This window comes from Asterias amurensis, chromosome 2, assembly GCF_032118995.1.
Source record: "Asterias amurensis chromosome 2, ASM3211899v1".
In the NCBI taxonomy this organism is placed as follows: domain Eukaryota; kingdom Metazoa; phylum Echinodermata; class Asteroidea; order Forcipulatida; family Asteriidae; genus Asterias; species Asterias amurensis.
In genome coordinates, this window is record NC_092649.1 from 23945168 (window position 1) to 23965455 (window position 20288).

General features: G+C 35.1%; 1 protein-coding gene across 3 annotated transcripts in view; it reads left to right on the forward strand.

The window, feature by feature from the left end:
• Positions 1 to 20288, forward strand: part of LOC139954277 (ubiquitin carboxyl-terminal hydrolase 19-like) — a 61858-nt gene that overhangs the window by 15518 nt on the left and 26052 nt on the right. Inside the window, exons 2-6 of one of the 3 annotated variants that reach the window (XM_071954009.1) lie at positions 14434 to 14543; positions 16456 to 16545; positions 17140 to 17274; positions 18681 to 18811; positions 19410 to 19599. In XM_071954009.1, the coding sequence (XP_071810110.1) occupies positions 16533 to 16545; positions 17140 to 17274; positions 18681 to 18811; positions 19410 to 19599 (469 nt within the window). In that variant the 5' untranslated portion in view covers positions 14434 to 14543; positions 16456 to 16532. Of the gene's footprint in view, positions 1 to 14321; positions 14544 to 16455; positions 16546 to 17139; positions 17275 to 18680; positions 18812 to 19409; positions 19600 to 20288 lie in introns of those variants that run through there. The other 2 variants (XM_071954008.1, XM_071954010.1) reach the window with 2 other exon arrangements.

The following is a 20288-nucleotide window of genomic DNA, read 5'->3' on the forward strand; positions in this document are numbered from 1 at the left end:
CATAAAACCTTTTACATCACTACAAATTATCATCCTTGGCTTTACTTGAGACAAAAAAATATTGCTATAAATTTCCCCCTTGTGCTATTTTTAGAACATGCATTAGAGTATGTTTTTAGAACTTGCAAAATCAACATTTTTACCACATTTTTTGCCCTCAAAATTTCATTTTTTTTTCAGGGGTCTCAGAATATTTTCCTTTCGGTTTTGATCAGGGCCAAAATTTGTCTTTTTTATTTCGGGTAAGAAAAACTTGGCAAGTGTATCCTGATGTTAACAGTACTGTCTCAAAAATATACTTTTTTCCTCAAACAGAAAAATGCATTTTGAATCGTTTCTGGGCATATTGAATTTCTAACATTAAAAAGTAATAATTCTATCAATCTTGCAGCTTTTTGCTTAGCACTAGTGGATTACCCAACATTGATCAGGAACTGTTGATGACCTTAATTTTACAATTTGCCCGGCCCAGCCCCAATCATATTTCTTGACATTGCATAAAACAATGTTTTGTGAATAGCGCCTCTTTTTGTGAAAGTGTTCGGTTGTTATTGGTGTTTTCATGTCTTCTGGGTAGAAACACTGTGTATATTGTATCCTGTTGTGACTGATCATGCCTTAAGTATAGTAATTTTTCCAAAAACAATGCATGCTTGTTAAAAATCTGGCACTGTTTCCATGCCCTTTGAGTAATTAATACAAAGTTTTTATTTAAACATAATGGTATCCAACCAAACCATAACCAATGCTTTGCCACTGAGAGTTCTTGATTTGGCTACTTTACCTATTGTACAGGTATGATTCCCATTGCAAGTAGAGTGCGATGAGCATTCTTTACAAGTTGTCTTTAATACAGGGCCTACTCTCCTTGGTCCCTGCCTGCTACCAAATGTAAAACTTTTCTTAGAGATAGAGATCATAAACAATGTAGTTTCTGTGCTTGCGGCAGATGGTTTGGAGCATCCAATCATATCCAACACAAACGTGGGAAATTAAAAAGCCCGCTTAAAAGTGTTGGAAAAGTTTGCCAAGATCTTATTAAAAACAATGATACTAACGATTTGCAAGATGAGCGTAAGAGATTATTTAAAAGGAACACGTTGCCTGGGATCGGTTAAGTTGGTCTTTGAAATGCGTTTGTAACGGTTTGTTTTAAAATGCATGGTTAGAAAGATGTTTTTGAGTGATACTTGTGTGGATCATTATATTCTACTTTTAAAATATCTTTCTAATCATATGCATTTTTTAATAAACGTTTACAAACACTTTTCAAATACCAACTCGACCGATCCAAGGCAACGTGTTCCTTTAATGAAACAACATTGAAAGAAGTTGTAAAAACTTGCACCTGCTGAACATAAACAAGTAAGATGCATTTGCAGTGACAAAGGTCTATTCAGGCTAGTTTGATATTTTTTCCATTCACTATCTTACTAATTCATAATTATTATATACGTCTCTGAGAACGATCAACAAAAAACATTGAATTGTTTATCACGTTAAACAAACCAACTCTTTTATTGTTTGCAACAGTACAATTGAAAGGAACCCCACCATAGATGGGGGAACTGCTTACAGAAGGCCAAAGCAGGTGAATGGCCATTAAGCCCTTTAGTCCCTGCACCGCCCGAGTTTGCTGATATCCAATTTCTCAAGAGTCTTGCAGTAAATTACTGGAATCATAGTTCAAATTTTAAAAGATAGCCATGGTTAATGTGTATGCACATTTTTTTTCCCTTTCGGTAATATTTGTATAAAAGTTCTCATGGGAACAATAAATGCCTCTCGTTAAACGGCTACGGTAATTTTTATGGCGAATATTTTTGTGCACGGATAAAATGAACACAATAGCTTTTCAAGGCTTTTTTCTGGCTCAATGCTCATACTGATTAAATGCGAAGGCGTTAAGTTTTGACAATATCATAAATAATGAACAGTTTCCTGTTTACAAATGAGCGTTTTATTTTTCGTAAGAGCTAAATTATTTCATATTCATCATTAGCTTCGACAAGTCAACTGTGAAGGGAGAATTAATAACGATCTATAACAACTAGATATATTAACAAATGCGTAGACCTACTAATGACTATCGAGTTTTCTTTTGATGTTCCTTTTTTTCTACAAACACAAGCTAGCGAGGTTTCCTCGTACCGCATACAGTGTATCGCTATAATGCGGCTGGGCGGTACGGCGGCTAAATGGTTAGATACTTTGGATACAGTACTTGCTCACTTTTAGAGCCTCTTTGTTCTGATTAGGATGATAATGTTTAGTTTGGTAGCGGGCAGGGGACCAAGAAGACTGTTATAAGGCCATGTAAAGACAAGAACAGTAAAGATTGCTCATCGCACTACTTCTCTTCTTGCAATGTGAATCATACCTGTACAACTAGGTAAAGTAGTTATGACAAAACAAGAACTCAGTGGCTTAAAGAGCATGGAAACAGTGCCATATTCTTTTAACAAGCATGCTCGTTTTTGTTTTTTATCAATTCAAACTAAGGGATAACTTCAAAATGCATTTTTATTGGTTTTGGAAAAATTACCATTTTTGAGGCAGAAGTGTCACAACAGGATACAATAAACCAAAGTGTTTCTCCCCAGTAGACATGCAAACCATAATGATAGCCCATCAAAACAAAAAGGGAAATATTCCGAGAACCAATAAAACATTAAAGACAGTACAAACATTCTTGATGTGCAAGGGGAATTAAAAAATGTGACTTTCAAAAAAGAGGCGCTGTTCACAAAACTGTTATTTTATTTTATGCAATGTCAAGAAATATGATTGGGCCAGGGCCGGGGTGGGGCAAATTATAAGATTTAGGTCATCAACAAGTCCTGATCAATGTTTGGTTATGCACTAAACCTACAAAGTGCTTATAAAAAGCTGCCAGATTGATGGAATTATAGCTAACTTCTTCATGTTATAAATGTTCAAAATGAAGCAAATATTTCAAAATGCATTTCGAAAATATTCTGAGACCCCTGAAAAAATGGAATTTTGAGGGCAAAAAATATGGTAAAAATGTTGATTTTGCAAGTTCTAAAAACATACTGTAATGCACGTTCTTAAAATAGCACAAGGGTGAAATTTATAGCAATATTTTTTTGTCTCAAGTAAAGCCAAGGATTATACTTTGTACTGATGTAAAAGGTTTTATGAAATAATTTTGTTTTTTGGTGGGGAGGAGTTGTAAATATTAACTTAAAAAAACAGTTTTTCATTCCCCCCAATATCGGCCCAAAGTGGCCTAAACACAAATGAACTGTTACCATGGCAACGTGTTATATTATGATTTGAAATGTTAATGTTGTTTATTTGCACCCCAAGTCCCTACCATCCACAAAGTATAGGAAAAATATTCCTTTTCTTTTACCATGGACACGTATGTTGATATTATGTGAAAAGACCCTTAAAAAGGCATTTTTCATGTTTTGGGGAAAAAAGGTCTAGTTTTGAGGCAGTACTGGCCCAACAGGATACAATTGCCCAAGTTTTTGACACCAGATATGGAAAGACCAATGTTGGCCCTAATCACAGACGAAAGGAAAATTTTCTGAGACCCCTGGCAAGTTGACATTTTGGGGTCCAAAAAAAGGGTAAAAATGTCGATTTTGCAAGTTCTAAAAACATACTGTAATGCATGATGCAAAAATAGCACAAGGGTGATATTTAAAGCAATAAATTTTTTTTCTCAAGGAAGGCCAAGGATGATACTTTGTAGTAATATAAAAGGTTTTTTTAATTAATATTGCATTTTGGTGGGGTGGAGTTGTAAATATGAGCTAAAAACCAGTTTTTCAGACCCAAAAATCGACCTAAAATGGCAAAAAATTCAAATGAGCCGTAACCATGGCAACGGGCTATACATAGAATTGAAAATGCAATTTTGTTTACTTGCACCCCAAGGCCCTTCCACCAACAAAGTATAAAAAAAAATCATTTTTTGACCGTGAGCAACTATGTCAACTATTTACCTGAACTGACTCTTAACTCGTCAATATTCGCCAGTATTTCAACACTTGGACTTGCAACCCGAGGAACATTTTCATCGTGTTGGATGTTGTCAGAATATACAGATTGCATATCAGCATCACCACATTCACTGCTATTCTGGTTATTCGCACCCTGTTCACAACTTGCTGTTTGCTTTCGACACTTTGAGACTTGGCTCTCCGTATTTATTTTGTCATGAAACAAAGCCCTAACTGTTTGTCTAAACCCAAACCTGTTACACTTCCACATCAACTGAATCATTTTAAAACCATTATTTTTTCTTAGACAGTGTACCTGGTCCCGTAATTGTTGCATCATTTGTGCGGAAATATCTAGAGAGTCGTCGTTTCCCGGATAAGTGTGGAGGATGTCAACCAAGACTCTCGCAATTCGAGTTGTTCTCTTCTCCCCAGTTAACTTCTTTCCACCACCAGTTTCGCCGTAGACAGTTTCCGTTTTCTGTATAAGAGAAATAACGCGATATTTGTTTTACTTAAAGCGTATTTCTGAACAGTGTTGAGGACCTTACCGGCCAAGCTTCTTATTCAAGTTTAATTTGTTTGTGAAAAAAAACAATTATATATTATGTTTTCAATTACTGCAGTAGACCTACTTCGAAGTGAAATGCACCATCAAAAGATGATGTAGGTCACGTAACTTTGTATACTTTCCAGAGTCATTACCGAACGTTAATCACAGATCGTTCAGCAGGATTCACAATCAGTTATCTAGGTAAAGTCCTATACTATGATATGACAAGCTTTTATAACAATTAGTTTAAACGTGTGACAACCGGTTGCATTGATCGCTATTGCTCTTTGACAGCTTGGCGGACATACGCCGTTGTAATGGGAGCAGACCAACTGTGCAATTGTTGATAATATTATGCTATAGGGCTATGAGATAAAATAATACATCTTCAAAAATATCATATTGTACACGATGATGAATACGAAATGATGTACAAAAAAAATATGTATTGCCCAGTAAAGTGTAAACCCACTTTGAATGCTTTCGTCACATGCATACACATTGGATTTAAATGAACCATTGAAAAGGGGATTGGGCTACAATTAGCACAATATTGTAATAGCGCGACATCCACAACTACACCACCCGTGACACTAAAGACAAAACAAATAATTGGTTTCACACAAATTCAGATTAGAGTTAGTAGGGACCTTTAGATTTAAGTGAACGCGGACTTCGTTCACGTTGTAACGGTGGCCTTTATTCAAGGCGCCTCGCTGCGTCGCTACTCTCGCTCTTCTTATTTCTGATTTATGTGTTATATAATGAATTATATGTAAATAATTGCGTTTAATAAATGTTTTACATTTGGCGCCCCATAGAGTCGCGACCCCTAAACTATGGTTATGACGTCACTTCGAAAAAACACAACCGTGGTCGACGTGAACGAGGTCCACGTTCACTCAAATCTAAAGGTCACTAGTGTTGACTTACACTTGCCTCTTTCGGTCGATGTTTGGCGTAGAAATGGTCTAGGAATGCAAATTCAGATGTGCATATTCGTTTGCATTCGAAACAACGAACTGCAAGAACGGTTCTCCTGTTGCTTGTTTTGTGGTCATTGCTGGTCCGTTTTGATTTGTGGTGAGATGTCATCCGAGGACAACATGTTGTAGTTTCATGTCGTCGGTCCTATATTGCATAACAAAATATTTTCCACATTTTAATTATATACAGTTCCAAACACAATTGAATATCTATGGCCCACAACTTGTTTACCTTCAACAGTTTAGGGATTCCAAATATTTGTCTGTTAAACATCCCTAAACCATTGAAAATTATACGAATAGGTCGAATTTGTTGGACAGTTTATAAAGTGATTAAATTTTAAAGAGGGCAGTGGACATTTTTAGTATTGACTCTCACTTATTCATTAAATTACTCAAAAGAGTTTTTAGATTCACGTCGATATTACTTGGTGTATAGTTTTTAGGAAAAATAATGAATAAACTAAAATGATTTGAAACGTGAAACTTGCCTTATAAAGTGATGCCCTCGGAAGTGGAATGATGTACTCCACAGACCACATGTCATGCGCCCCTCTGCCGGATACGCAAATCCCATTTCTGTAAAGTAAGATTATTTGAACATAATTATTGTGGCACCAAGATTCCTATATGGAAACATATATACATTAAGTATTAAAGATGCTATGTCAGATTTTTGGTCACAAACATTCAAAAATTGATTTGTTTGAGTGAATGGTATTTAAAGTATCACCCGCTCTAACGAATAAAAGTTTAACTTTTACTTTTAATAGTCAGGATTCATGACACAAATTTAAAACGTTTCTTATAAAACACATGAGAATTGGTCACGTGATATATTGACGGGATCCCGACAAAAACTAATTTTGAGCACTTTATTTCACTGCTAATTGGCGAACAGTTTCGAGCAATGGCTCAAATTCGACCCCATCAAAATACCTATTTAAATCAAAACTTTGGGGTAAAATCGGCCAAAAATCTGACATAGCATCTAACCATTTGTAAACCATATGTAAAGTGCAGGGTGTTTTAAAGCGACTATTTACCTTAATTCTATGATATAAAAATGCGCTTCAAAAGAGACAAACCCATACCGCATTTAAAGTGGTGTAGTTAGGTACCAATTAGTTGGTATAATCATGGTCTAATTAGCTACAACGGAATATTTCGATGTGTTACAAAATGTTCCTAATGATTTAATACTAAAAATTAACAATTTGTTAATTATGTGAGGTACATTTTGTTTTAAAGGTAGTACTTACATTATTTCTTTGATAAAAAATCCCTTCAAATGAGACAAAACCCACAACATATAAAGTGGTTTAATTAGGCACCAATTAGATGGTGTAATTAGCTGCAACGGAATATTTTAATGTGTTATGAAATCTTTAACATTACTAAACGTATCCTGTAAAAAAAAACACGTCCATTGTGAACGCGTCTGTTTGTTAATTTTTTAGACGCCTCCTTGTGTATGACGCGTTAAGTGTTGATGTTTAAACGTGTTTTGGCGTTCATAAAGTGTGACCAGCCTTTAAACGTGTAATTGTGTCTTGCTACACAACAATGTGTCTTTGGTCCACATTTATAAACGAATAAACGTGTTTTTGTATATAATAATAAACACCGCAGTGCGTTTTTGATGTAAGGGTTAACTCAAAAACGCGTTCATATAAAGTGTTACCCAAAATGCGTTTAAAAGGCTTTTAATTAAAATATTAACACTTGTTTTTACATTGTGGAATCTTGTAATGATTACTGTGTTTTGATGTCATCTATGCATTCAAAAAAGGGATGAGATAGAGTGACCCCTTAATCAGACGTTAATGTTAAAAGCGCTACAGTAATTGTCTTATTATTTTGAAGGGTATACGATCGCGCAACGACGGTTAATAAAAATGACCGCATTTATTATATAGGCTGAAAATAGACTTAAAGTAGCTACGACTATAGTTGGTTCTTTATTTTACTCTTAAATACCATCTTGCAAAAGGCAGCAACTTCGCAATATCATTTAACAAACTTTATGTTCACACATCAGTTAATTAAGGTATATTGTTTAGAATAGTGTTTTTCAACAAGAGAATTGTACATACCTGACATGTCTACTAAATACCTCTTGGATGCGATGTTTTGAAGGTTCTGTGATTCCTTGTACAGTGGAATCGCTGGCGATTGGCTGAGAGACTCCCTCCGTTTCCTTTCGAGTATCCCTCCGTAAAGGTTGGATATTAGGATTACAAGTGCTGGTCATGTCTTACAAGTTTAGCCATTCGATTTTCATTTTAAAACGGCACTGTCCAAAAAACCCGGAAGAAAAGGCTCTTCATGTGTATTACGGAACACCACCAGGCCGAAACTACGCAGATTGAAACTTATGGGATCAATATTAAATTTGTTTAAGTGTACATGTATGTTTAAAAGGCCCCCAAAGGGAGGGGTAATTTATCAACATTATCTCTTTAACAGGAAGGTCTTTGTTCTTACTCAAATTCGGGAGGTACCGCAGCCGTGCGAGTTTCGTGTGTTTGTAACCTTAAACTTTTAACATTAAAGTCACGGTCCAATTAAAAAAAAAATGTATTCAGTCACAATTCTTCAGGGATAATTACGTCATTTTTGTCGTCATTCAAAACTGCGATGTGTGTTTAAGGACATAACCAAAAAACATGAATACTGTAATCAAGCTGCAATCATAAAAATTACACTTTTATTTATTTGTTAAAAACCTTAATGGTGTTAGAGTGTTATTCCTTTAATCCCTTTGGTCATCTCGAGAGACAGCATGGTGTCATTGACCACTTCAGATCACTCATCACTTGTCTCATGGAATGCAGCTTGAGCGGACCACACCACATTACGCAATTGAATTACATTAAAGTGAAACAACCCAGTCAGGGTGTGTTTACGTTGAATTAATTGGGCACCTTAACTTAATTTGACGACCATCTGCCAGGAGCAGTCAGGCTACCGGTTCAAAGTATTGCCTACCATACCAGCAAATCTTTTTAGTGTTTAATAATTAAATTGATTAAACTTTAAAGTTTTATTTTTATTGGATAACTTTCCGTATGCCATGGTCACCTGTGATGGTGCCAACACTTTTTCACACTTTTTTTACAAAAAGGGATATCTCATTCTCATTGACATGATTGAGGTAAATTACATACTATTATTATTCCATATCGAATGAAAAAGTGGTGGCGCCATACAAAAACTTTTCCTTTTTGTCATTCATCATTATTAATTGATTGTAAAAAATAAGTTGCGACCACGTAACTCTCCTGCCGACATTGTAACACGATTCATTTAAATTAAGAGTTAAAATTTTTGTAATTTATTAGGCACCAATTAGATGGTGTAATTAGCTGCAACGGAATATTTCGATGTGTTATGAAGTGGTCTTGATGATTAAACACTAAAAGGTAACAATTTGTCAATTATGTGAGGTACAATTTGTTTTAAAGTGACTACTTATTATTTTTTAGTCTAAAAATTCCCTTCAAATGAGACAAAACCCACAACATATAAAGTGGTTTAATTAGGCACCAATTAGATGGTGTAATTAGCTGCAACGGAATATTTAATGTTTTATAACATGGTCTTAATAACTAAACACTAAAAAATAACTATTTGTGAATTATGTGAGGTACAATTTGCTTTAATTAAAGTGACTACTTACGTTATTTCTTTGATTAAAAATTCCCTTCAAATGAGACAAAACCCACAACTTATAAAGTGTTTTATTTAAGAACTAATTACATAGTCTAATTAGCTGCAACGGAATATTTCGATGTGTTATAAAATGGTCTTAATAATTAAACACTAAAAATAAACTATTTGTTAATTATGTGAGATACATTTTGTTTTAAAGTGACTACTTACGTTATTTCTTTGATAAAAATTCCCTTCAAATGAGACAAAACCCACAACATATAAAGAGGTTTAATTATGCACCAATTAGATGGTGTAATTAGCTGCAACGGAATATTCTAATGTGTTATGAAATGGTCTTGATGATTAAACACTAAAAAGTAACCATTTGTTAATTATGTGAGGTACATTTTGTTTTAAAGTGACTACTTACGTTATTTCTTTGATAAAAATTCCTTTCAAATGGGACAAAACCCACAACATATAAATTGGTTTAATTAGGCACCAATTAGATGGTGTAATTAGCTGCAACGGAATATTTCGATGTGTTATAAAATGGTCTTAATAATTAAACACTAAAAATAAACTATTTGTTAATTATGTGAGGTACATTTTGTTTTAAAGTGACTACTTACGTTATTTCTTTGATAAAAATTCCTTTCAAATGGGACAAAACCCACAACATATAAATTGGTTTAATTAGGCACCAATTAAATTGTGTAATTAGCTGCAACGGAATATTTCGATGTGTTATGAAATGGTCTTAATAATTAAACACTAAAAAGTAACAATTTGTCAATTTGTGAGGTACAATTTGTTTTAAAGTGACTACTTATTATTTTTTAGTCTAAAAATTCCCTTCAAATGAGACAAAACCCACAACATATAAAGTGGTTTAATTAGGCACCAATTAGATGGTGTAATTAGCTGCAACGGAATATTTCGATGTGTTATAACATGGTCTTAATAACTAAACACTAAAAAGTAACAATTTGTTAATTATGTGAGGTACATTTTGTTTTAAAGTGACTAGTTACGTTATTTTTTAGTCTAAAAATTCCCTTCAAATGAGACAAAACCCATAACATATAAATTGGTTTATTTAAGAACTAATTAGATGTGTTATGAAATGGTCTTAATAATTAAACACTGTTCTTAATAATTTAACACTAAAAAGTAACAATTTGTCAATTATGTGAGGTACAATTTGTTTTAAAGTGACTACTTATTATTTTTTAGTCTAAAAATTCCCTTCAAATGGGACAAAACCCACAACATATAAATTGGTTTAATTAGGCACCAATTAGATGGTGTAATTAGCTGCAACGGAATATTTCGATGTGTTATAAAATGGTCTTAATGATTAAACACTAAAAATAAACTATTTGTTAATTATGTGAGGTACATTTTGTTTTAAAGTGACTACTTACGTTATTTCTTTGATAAAAATTCCTTTCAAATGGGACAAAACCCACAACATATAAATTGGTTTAATTAGGCACCAATTAGATGGTGTAATTAGCTGCAACGGAGTATTTCGATGTGTTATAAAATGGTCTTAATGATTAAACACTAAAAATAAACTATTTGTTAATTATGTGAGGTACATTTTGTTTTAAAGTGACTACTTACGTTATTTCTTTGATAAAAATTCCTTTCAAATGGGACAAAACCCACAACATATAAATTGGTTTAATTAGGCACCAATTAGATGGTGTAATTAGCTGCAACGGAATATTTCGATGTGTTATAAAATGGTCTTTATAATTAAACACTAAAAATAAACTATTTGTTAATTATGTGAGGTACATTTTGTTTTAAAGTGACTACTTACGTTATTTCTTTGATAAAAATTCCCTTCAAATGAGACAAAACCCACAACATATAAAGAGGTTTAATTAGGCACCAATTAGATGGTGTAATTAGCTGCAACGGAGTATTTCGATGTGTTATGAAATGGTCTTAATAATTAAACACTAAAAAGTAACAATTTGTCAATTATGTGAGGTACAATTTGTTTTAAAGTGACTACTTATTATTTTTTAGTTTAAAAATTTCCTTCAAATGAGACAAAACCCACAACATATAAAGTGGTTTAATTAGGCACCAATTAGATGGTGTAATAAGCTGCAACGGAATATTTTAATGTGTTATGAAATGGTCTTGATGATTAAACACTAAAAAGTAACCATTTGTTAATTATGTGAGGTACATTTTGTTTTAAAGTGACTACTTATTATTTTTTAGTCTAAAAATTCCCTTCAAATGGGACAAAACCCACAACATATAAATTGGTTTAATTAGGCACCAATTAGATGGTGTAATTAGCTGCAACGGAGTATTTCGATGTGTTATGAAATGGTCTTAATAATTAAACACTAAAAAGTAACAATTTGTCAATTATGTGAGGTACATTTTGTTTTAAAGTGACTACTTACGTTATTTCTTTGATAGAAATTCCTTTCAAATGGGACAAAACCCACAACATATAAAGAGGTTTAATTAGGCACCAATTAGATGGTGTAATTAGCTGCAACGGAGTATTTCGATGTGTTATGAAATGGTCTTAATAATTAAACACTAAAAAGTAACAATTTGTCAATTATGTGAGGTACAATTTGTTTTAAAGTGACTACTTATTATTTTTTAGTTTAAAAATTTCCTTCAAATGAGACAAAACCCACAACATATAAAGTGGTTTAATTAGGCACCAATTAGATGGTGTAATTAGCTGCAACGGAATATTTCGATGTGTTATAACATGGTCTTAATAACTAAACACTAAAAAGTAACAATTTGTTAATTATGTGAGGTACATTTTGTTTTAAAGTGACTAGTTACGTTATTTTTTAGTCTAAAAATTCCCTTCAAATGAGACAAAACCCACAACATATAAATTGGTTTATTTAATAACTAATTAGATGTGTTATGAAATGGTCTTAATAATTAAACACTGTTCTTAATAATTTAACACTAAAAAGTAACAATTTGTCAATTATGTGAGGTACAATTTGTTTTAAAGTGACTACTTATTATTTTTTAGTCTAAAAATTCCCTTCAAATGGGACAAAACCCACAACATATATATTGGTGTAATTAGGCACCAATTAGATGGTGTAATTAGCTGCAACGGAATATTTCGATGTGTTATAAAATGGTCTTAATGATTAAACACTAAAAATAAACTATTTGTTAATTATGTGAGGTACATTTTGTTTTAAAGTGACTACTTACGTTATTTCTTTGATAAAAATTCCTTTCAAATGGGACAAAACCCACAACATATAAATTGGTTTAATTAGGCACCAATTAGATGGTGTAATTAGCTGCAACGGAATATATCGATGTGTTATAAAATGGTCTTTATAATTAAACACTAAAAATAAACTATTTGTTAATTATGTGAGGTACATTTTGTTTTAAAGTGACTACTTACGTTATTTCTTTGATAAAAATTCCCTTCAAATGAGACAAAACCCACAACATATAAAGAGGTTTAATTATGCACCAATTAGATGGTGTAATAAGCTGCAACGGAATATTTTAATGTGTTATGAAATGGTCTTGATGATTAAACACTAAAAAGTAACCATTTGTTAATTATGTGAGGTACATTTTGTTTTAAAGTGACTACTTATTATTTTTTAGTCTAAAAATTCCCTTCAAATGGGACAAAACCCACAACATATAAATTGGTTTAATTAGGCACCAATTAGATGGTGCAATTAGCTGCAACGGAGTATTTCGATGTGTTATGAAATGGTCTTAATAATTAAACACTAAAAAGTAACAATTTGTCAATTATGTGAGGTACATTTTGTTTTAAAGTGACTACTTACGTTATTTTTTAGTCTAAAAATTCCCTTCAAATGAGACAAAACCCACAACATATAAAGTGGTTTAATTAGGCACCAATTAGATGGTGTAATTAGCTGCAACGGACTATTTCGATGTGTTATGTAATGGTCTTAATGATTAAACACTTAAAAGTAACTATTTGTTAATTATGTGAGGTACATTTTGTTTTAAAGTAACTACTTACGTTATTTCGTTGATAAAAAGCAAATGAGACAAAACCCACAGCATATAAAGTGGTTTAATTAGGCACCAATTAGTTGGTGTAATTAGCTGCAACGAAATATTTCGATGTGTTATGAAAGGGTCTTAATGATTAAGCAAAACAAATTAACAATTTCGTTAACTATGTGAGGTATAATTTGTTTCAAAGTGACTACTTATGTTGTTGTTTTTTTGTGATAGTCCTATTCAAAAGAGACAAAACCCATACCCTTTAAATGGGTGTCATTATGATTAATTAGATGGTGTAATTAGCTGCAACGGAATATTTCGGTGTGTTATGAAATGGTCTTAATGATTAAACACTAAAATTTAATTTTTTGTTAATTATGCGAGGTAAATTGCGTTTTAAAGTGACTACTTTTGCTATTAACAAAAAACACAAAATAAATGTAATTAGGAACTAATTAGATGGCCTAGTAAAGCTGCAATGGAATATTAATTTAGTGTCTAAAAGATTTAACACTAAATTTATTATCTGTGGATCATATTAGGTAGATTTTGTTCAATGCAATGTTTATTATTTTATTTTATTTTCAAAACAACTGATATTCAGAAAGTCGATATGTAACCAATATAGTTTGATGGATCGACTAAAGCATTAAAAATTCAATTATCTTAACCTAATTTGGCCTACATTTTGTTATTATGACCAAAATTTTACAAAACCAACGTTCAAAATTGCCATGATTTTACAAAATTTAAGAAATAGTGGCTTATGTGGATGAACAACTTAGGAAATCCTGTCGCTTCGTGAAACTACTTTGGTAATGAAATTCGCGGCTGGCGTGGAGGCTCGAATTAGCGGCTGGACTTTTCGGCCGTAAATTGAGAATTCGCGGCTGGTATTCGCGGCTGGGAATTTGCGGCTGAGAATTCGCGGCTAGCTTCAGCTTGGTCAGGGGGCGCTTTCCTGAAAACAGATTAGTCTTGTTCCACGACGCCAATTATTGGTACACCATAGTGTATTATGGCCTGCGCCTGGTGTAAACTGATCACTGACGACTTAGGTCAAGACATATCCATTCCCATTATCCATTCCTGTCATCTTCGTCGTGGTTCGTCGTGGTTCGACGTGGTTGAGTTGACGGCGATTTGACGGCATATACAAGGACCGGTTTGGATGGGAACGATAAGAACGCACATTGATATTGTTATTGACGGCATTCTGTATCAAAAATTGCAGTTTCTCTTATCGACGATCACTAACGTACATCGAGATTTTCTTCTTGTCTCTCACACCATCGAGAAAGATAAAACAAATTGGGTATATATGCAACGGTTGATAACTTTTTGGTAATTATAAAATTGGTTGGAATGGAATTGGAGTGACTGATAACTTTCCGGATGGCGCCACCACTTTTTCACTCATTTTTGCAAACATGACAAAAGGTTATAGGCCTTTCTCATTGATTTTGGGGTAAATTCAATACTATTAGTATTATCATTTCATTTCGAATGAAAAAGTGGTGCCGCCATTCTTCTCCCTTGAAAAGTGCAGCCTTTAATTCAAATGATTGATTGAAGATTATAACATAAGCACAGCCCAGGGCACATTTTGTCAATGTTTGTTCTGTGTCTTTTTTTTCCCCGCCCAAATGCTTCTGTTTCACAAGCAAGTAAAATTTACTTTCTTCATAACCGCCCTCAATAAGAATATTATGCCCTGTAACTGGGGCGCTGTACTCCTTTTTTTCGAAATTTGTAAATTATCGGTAGTAATAAAATAGACCCAGTAAGTTACTGGGGGGCTGCACTCCTTTTTCTCGAAATTTCAAAATTTTCGAAAGACATAGCATAGGGTAGGGGGGCCTATATATTGGTCGTACTATCGGTCGTACGACCAATAATGTCAAAATATTGAAAAAAGGAGTACAGCACCCCAGCAGTTACTGGGTCTACCCTCAATAAGCCATTTTGAGATATGGCGGACACCATGCTAGTTGCTACACTTAGCTAGATGACTGATAATGTCAAAATTTTGAAAATAGGAGTCTAGCGCCCCTGTCACTGGGTTTAGATGCTACAACTATTATTGTCTGCCATGTCTGTATACACCCACACCATGGAGCTATAACACTGCACTCTCCTATCACGTTCGCCATGCCTCAAAAAGGCTTATTTGTTTGTTTGTTTTGTTTGTTTGTTTGTTTGTTGGTTTGTTTGTTTGTTTGTTTGAATGATCTTCCCATCAAGGGAACTCGGCAAACTCCCACAAAGGGATGTAAACACCAAGCTGGCAACAGCCAATCTCTCTCACACAAACATTGGTTTAACGTCTATGATTATGAATTACACAAATCAAGAAATTATGATTCATTAACAAGAAGACATAATTTATTCTAGTCATTGTGAAATCAGCTGTTAGGGGATTCGAACCCACAACCTTGTGATTGCATGTCCTGCAGTCTAATCACTTGACCACGGTGACATGATCTGTGAAGTGAATAACTAAAATACTGTGCCCATGGTGACAAACGCAAACTGGGTCTACTGAAGTGAAGAGGGGGGAAATTCTGAATTTCTTCTGGTGTGAAGCATGGGATCGAGTCGGGACATTCTTATTGGCAGATTCCCAACGCTGTAGGCCTAACTCTTTGATAAAGTTTCTGACTTTTTTTTACAAAACTTTGTTTGTAAGGCAATATGTATCCCTTTTTTGTTTCTTGTCTGATGATGATGTCACCAACCACGGCTATTTCCCCAGAGAACTATTCATATGTAATCCGCGTAGTTCGTGTTATTCGTGCCTCTCAGCCGTGCAGTTTATTAACTATAATTAAAAAACTTCACATGAACAAACTTTTTTAAATTCCTCGCACTGAAAATTAAGCACCCTTGGTTGTTTCTTTCTATTCTAAAATGATGTTCTAAATTGTCTCCTTATTTGTGGAGACACAAGTGGAACGAACCTCATAATGGACCCTTCCCATGAAATATGCTAATCACATTCACGCATGCATACAGACCCTGTTGGTTGGCAAACACCATAGAGTTGTGCACTAAGCAGACGCGCAATCGCGTCTGCATCACGCACTCATTAGCCGTGTACAAAACAGCGCGATGTTCCCTCATTTTGCCAACCAAAACAGTCGTGCGCAGGCGCTATGTGCAATTTACATATTTCATGGGAAGGGTCTATTCTAGGAGCAGTTTTAGTTTACTAGGAAAGATCACTTGATGTTTGTTTTATTATATCTGTGAACAGGTAATGGAGAAGGCTTTACTTTGATCTGAGATTTTTGGTTGTTTCAAACTCTTGAGTGTAGTCAATCTTGATTGATCATGGCTCAGAAGGGTAAGTTTTGATAAATCGTAGGGTAGTAATAATAATTGATATGGATTTTAAGGCATTGTATGATGAGGAATTGTTACAATAAAATATCAAAGATTGGATCACAAAGGTTGCCCAGGGCATTAACTTTTTATTTTATTGTTTGTTTTTATGCAAGTTAGCCCCAAACAAAGCTAAAAGCCACACTAGGTAAGGGGCTACAAGAAGACATTGATTATATATAGAAATGACTCAGGAGAGCTGGAGGCAGGAATTGGTATTCGTTTTAAAACAGTCCAGATTGTAAAATGGGGGGAAACATCCACCAGGCAGGAGTTCCAAAGAGATGCAGTACGTGGAATAAAGCTGTTGGAATGGCTCTTTGTTCTATATCTCAAAAACACCCTTGTCACACAAAGTTGTTGTGCTTTCAGATGCTTTATTTTGGGGCGTCTTAATCTATTTCTGAGGTCTCGAAATCAAATTTGTGGAAAATTACTTCTTTCTAGAAAACTATGTTAGGAAGCCGTGCTCTCCCTTGTTACAAAGTTAGTGTTTATGATAATGATTATTTTGAATAACTACTAATGGTGTCCACTGCCTTTAATTTGTTTGCAGAGGATCCGGTTCTTGTGCATACGTGGGAGCAGAGTGATAGGGGATTGACAATCAAGCTGTCTACTGGGCCAGTAGTGACTAGTGACGATGTTAATGTTGAGGTCACTGGAAGAGACTTCCACCTAAGACTCGCAGGTTGGTTTGATTTACTTCCTCTGTTATTTACACTGTTTTAAGTCTCTGTTAATCATAAAAACCGTATTTATAACGTGCCTTTTGCCAAAGGATACAAAGCGCCAGGTATCATTACTGCAAGGAGTGGGACGAAGTTTGAGATATAAGACCAAATCCTTAGCACTATGTAATGGTTTACAAGGTGCTGTGGCGCAATATGCTGCCAATCCAGCCAGGAACACCGGGGCAAACCCCTTTTTCTCTACAATAAGTGCACTGGGTTCTTTTACATGCGTTTACACAACACATTGGACCAACGGCTTTACGTCCCATCCAAAGGACGAAGCTATGGCTAAGTGTCTTGCTTAAGGACACAAGTGTCATGGCTGGGGATTCGAACCCACACTCTGCTGATCAAAAACACCAGAGTTTGAATTCGGTGCTCTTAACCGCTCGGCCGCGGCACTTCCACAAAAACTCATTGAAGCTGCTGTGTAATCTCTAACTGTATCTTTCACTCATTTGCTATTTTAGTGTTGTCTTTAGGCTTTTGCATTATGCGTTGTACAAATTATTACTAATATTATTAGCGTTCGTTGTTTGATCTTGTGAAATTAAAGTGGAGGGTGCACCTTTGGTTACCATGAAAACTTACTAGGTACAAAGAGCTGCAGCTCTTGATATTGTCAACCTTTTTGAGAAACAAATCCCTTGTGAGGAATATTGTAGTTTGAGAGAAATGGATACAAAGCAAGTTCATTTCCTCTCGTTTAAAACCGGCAGGGTCAAGGCTGTCTGATAAAGGCCCGAACATTTTTGTTGCATTTTTATGACTGAGACAGTTTTTTGATATGCATTCCTGCGCGTAGTATACATTCTCCTATTCATGGGCTAAAATGACACGAAGAGATCGACATCCCTGGGATAGAGGTTGTTGGCTAACCCGCACAAACGTATCCAAAAACAACCGGTTATAAACAGTTCCAGTCATTTAAACGCCCCATGTGACGCACTCTTCACCAATAGGAATAGTTAAACTGTCTGAGGTATATATTATAAGTTATCACACAAGCGCGAGTGGAATACGAACAAGTTTCAAGTTGGATATGGGACGCAGACGCGCTATATTTTGTCGTATTTCACGAGCGCGCGTGTGATAACGAATTTATCTTCCAGTCTCACTTGCAACGGGCAAAATTTAAAATTTCAGAGCGTTATTTCACGCGCACAAAGTTTAGAATGTAATTTTTGCACTGTCTGTATACAGAGCGTGACAAAAGTGACATTTCACAATACGCACTGTGTAATAAAAACAGAGGAAGTAGGATATAAAACAGAGATCGAGCATCTGATTGGTGGATTAGCGCGTACTGGAAGATAAGAGTATTTTTTAAAAGAGTTTTGGCTCATTTAACCTCTCCTAACAGATGGCAGGTACTGGCACTGTGCATTCAACAAGGAGGTGAACAAACCAACGTGCACATTCATTGTGGAGGATGAGGAAGTCTGCATTACCATAGAGAAAGCTGTGCATGGAGAGACATGGCCGGATCTTAAGGTAGTGAGACCAATCTGTATCATACACTGTGGTCCAACCCTCCTACTGTTGTGCCATTAAATGTCATATTCCACTATGGACCAATCCTCCTACTGTTTTGCCATTAAATATCGTATTCCACTGTGGACCAACCCTCCTACTGTTTTGCCATTAAATATCATATTCCACTGTGGACCAACCCTCCTACTGTTGTGCCATTAAATATCATATTCCACTGTGGACCAACCCTCCTACTGTTTTGCCATTAAATATCATATTCCACTGTGGACCAACCCTCCTACTGTTGTGCCATTAAATATCATATTCCACTGTGGACCAACCCTCCTACTGTTGTGCCATTAAATATCATATTCCACTGTGGACCAACCCTCTGTTTGACCATTCAATTTTATCCACTGTGGTCCAACCCTCCTACTGTATCATCCACTGTGGTCCAACCCTCCTACTGTCTGACCTTTCAATACCATCCACTGTGGTCCAACCCTCCTACTGACTGACCCAATTCAATATAATTTTCATCGTAGTAGCTAAGGCTTTGAACAAATCTTTGTATTTTGTGAATGATTTAAAACTGAGCATCATTAACTTCTTTTGGTAGGCTTCCTCGGACTCTTCAAGAAGTGAATCTTCATCACCTGCTGACACCAGCACATCTTTCCAACCTGCCCAAACCGTCCCGTGTCCCCCACCTCCCCCTCCCCCACCCGTGGCTCCTCCCCTTCAGCCATCTAGTCATGCTCCAATACCCCCTGCTCTGTCGGATGTGGCCATCCAGTGCCCACCTAAAGGTATGAAAATCAAATCAATACGAAGACTCCAAAACAATTCTGCATGTATCATTATCTCACAATCCAAATACACCACGCCTCTAAAACTCTTTTCCAACAATTACACTTGTTATTAAACAACGCATTACCTTCCACACATCAATGAACATGCACAAAGCTCTCTCTCTGATGTACTTCCATAGTATATCACTGTGTCTTAACCTCAACAAACCAGGGCCCAATTTCATAGAGCTGCTTAAGCACAAAATTTTGCTTAAGCAAAAAAATCCTTGCTTAGTAAAATCAGATTACCGGCCAAGACTCCACTCAATTGTTATGCTTAGTAAACAATAGCTAAATACCAGTCACAAGCAATGTATTTGGCATGAAATTTTGGCCAATAACGTGTAAAATAAGCCAGCTATTTTTGTGCTTAAGCTATTTTGTTGCTTAAGCAGCTCTATAAAATTGGCCCCTGACTTGAGTGGCCTACGCTCCACTACACTAGGCTGTTTTGTATTTGGACCAGCAGTCATATGACCTGAATAAAATTGGTCTCTCCATTTTACATATTCCTAGCTGTGTCTGTGGCTTTTTCATTTATGTTTTTCTCAACTGAATTTCTCATTTATTTATGCTGAATAATTAGCAGATACCTCTTTAGTAGCCATTATGCTTGTTTCTGCTACCAAAAGATCTTTACGAAATGT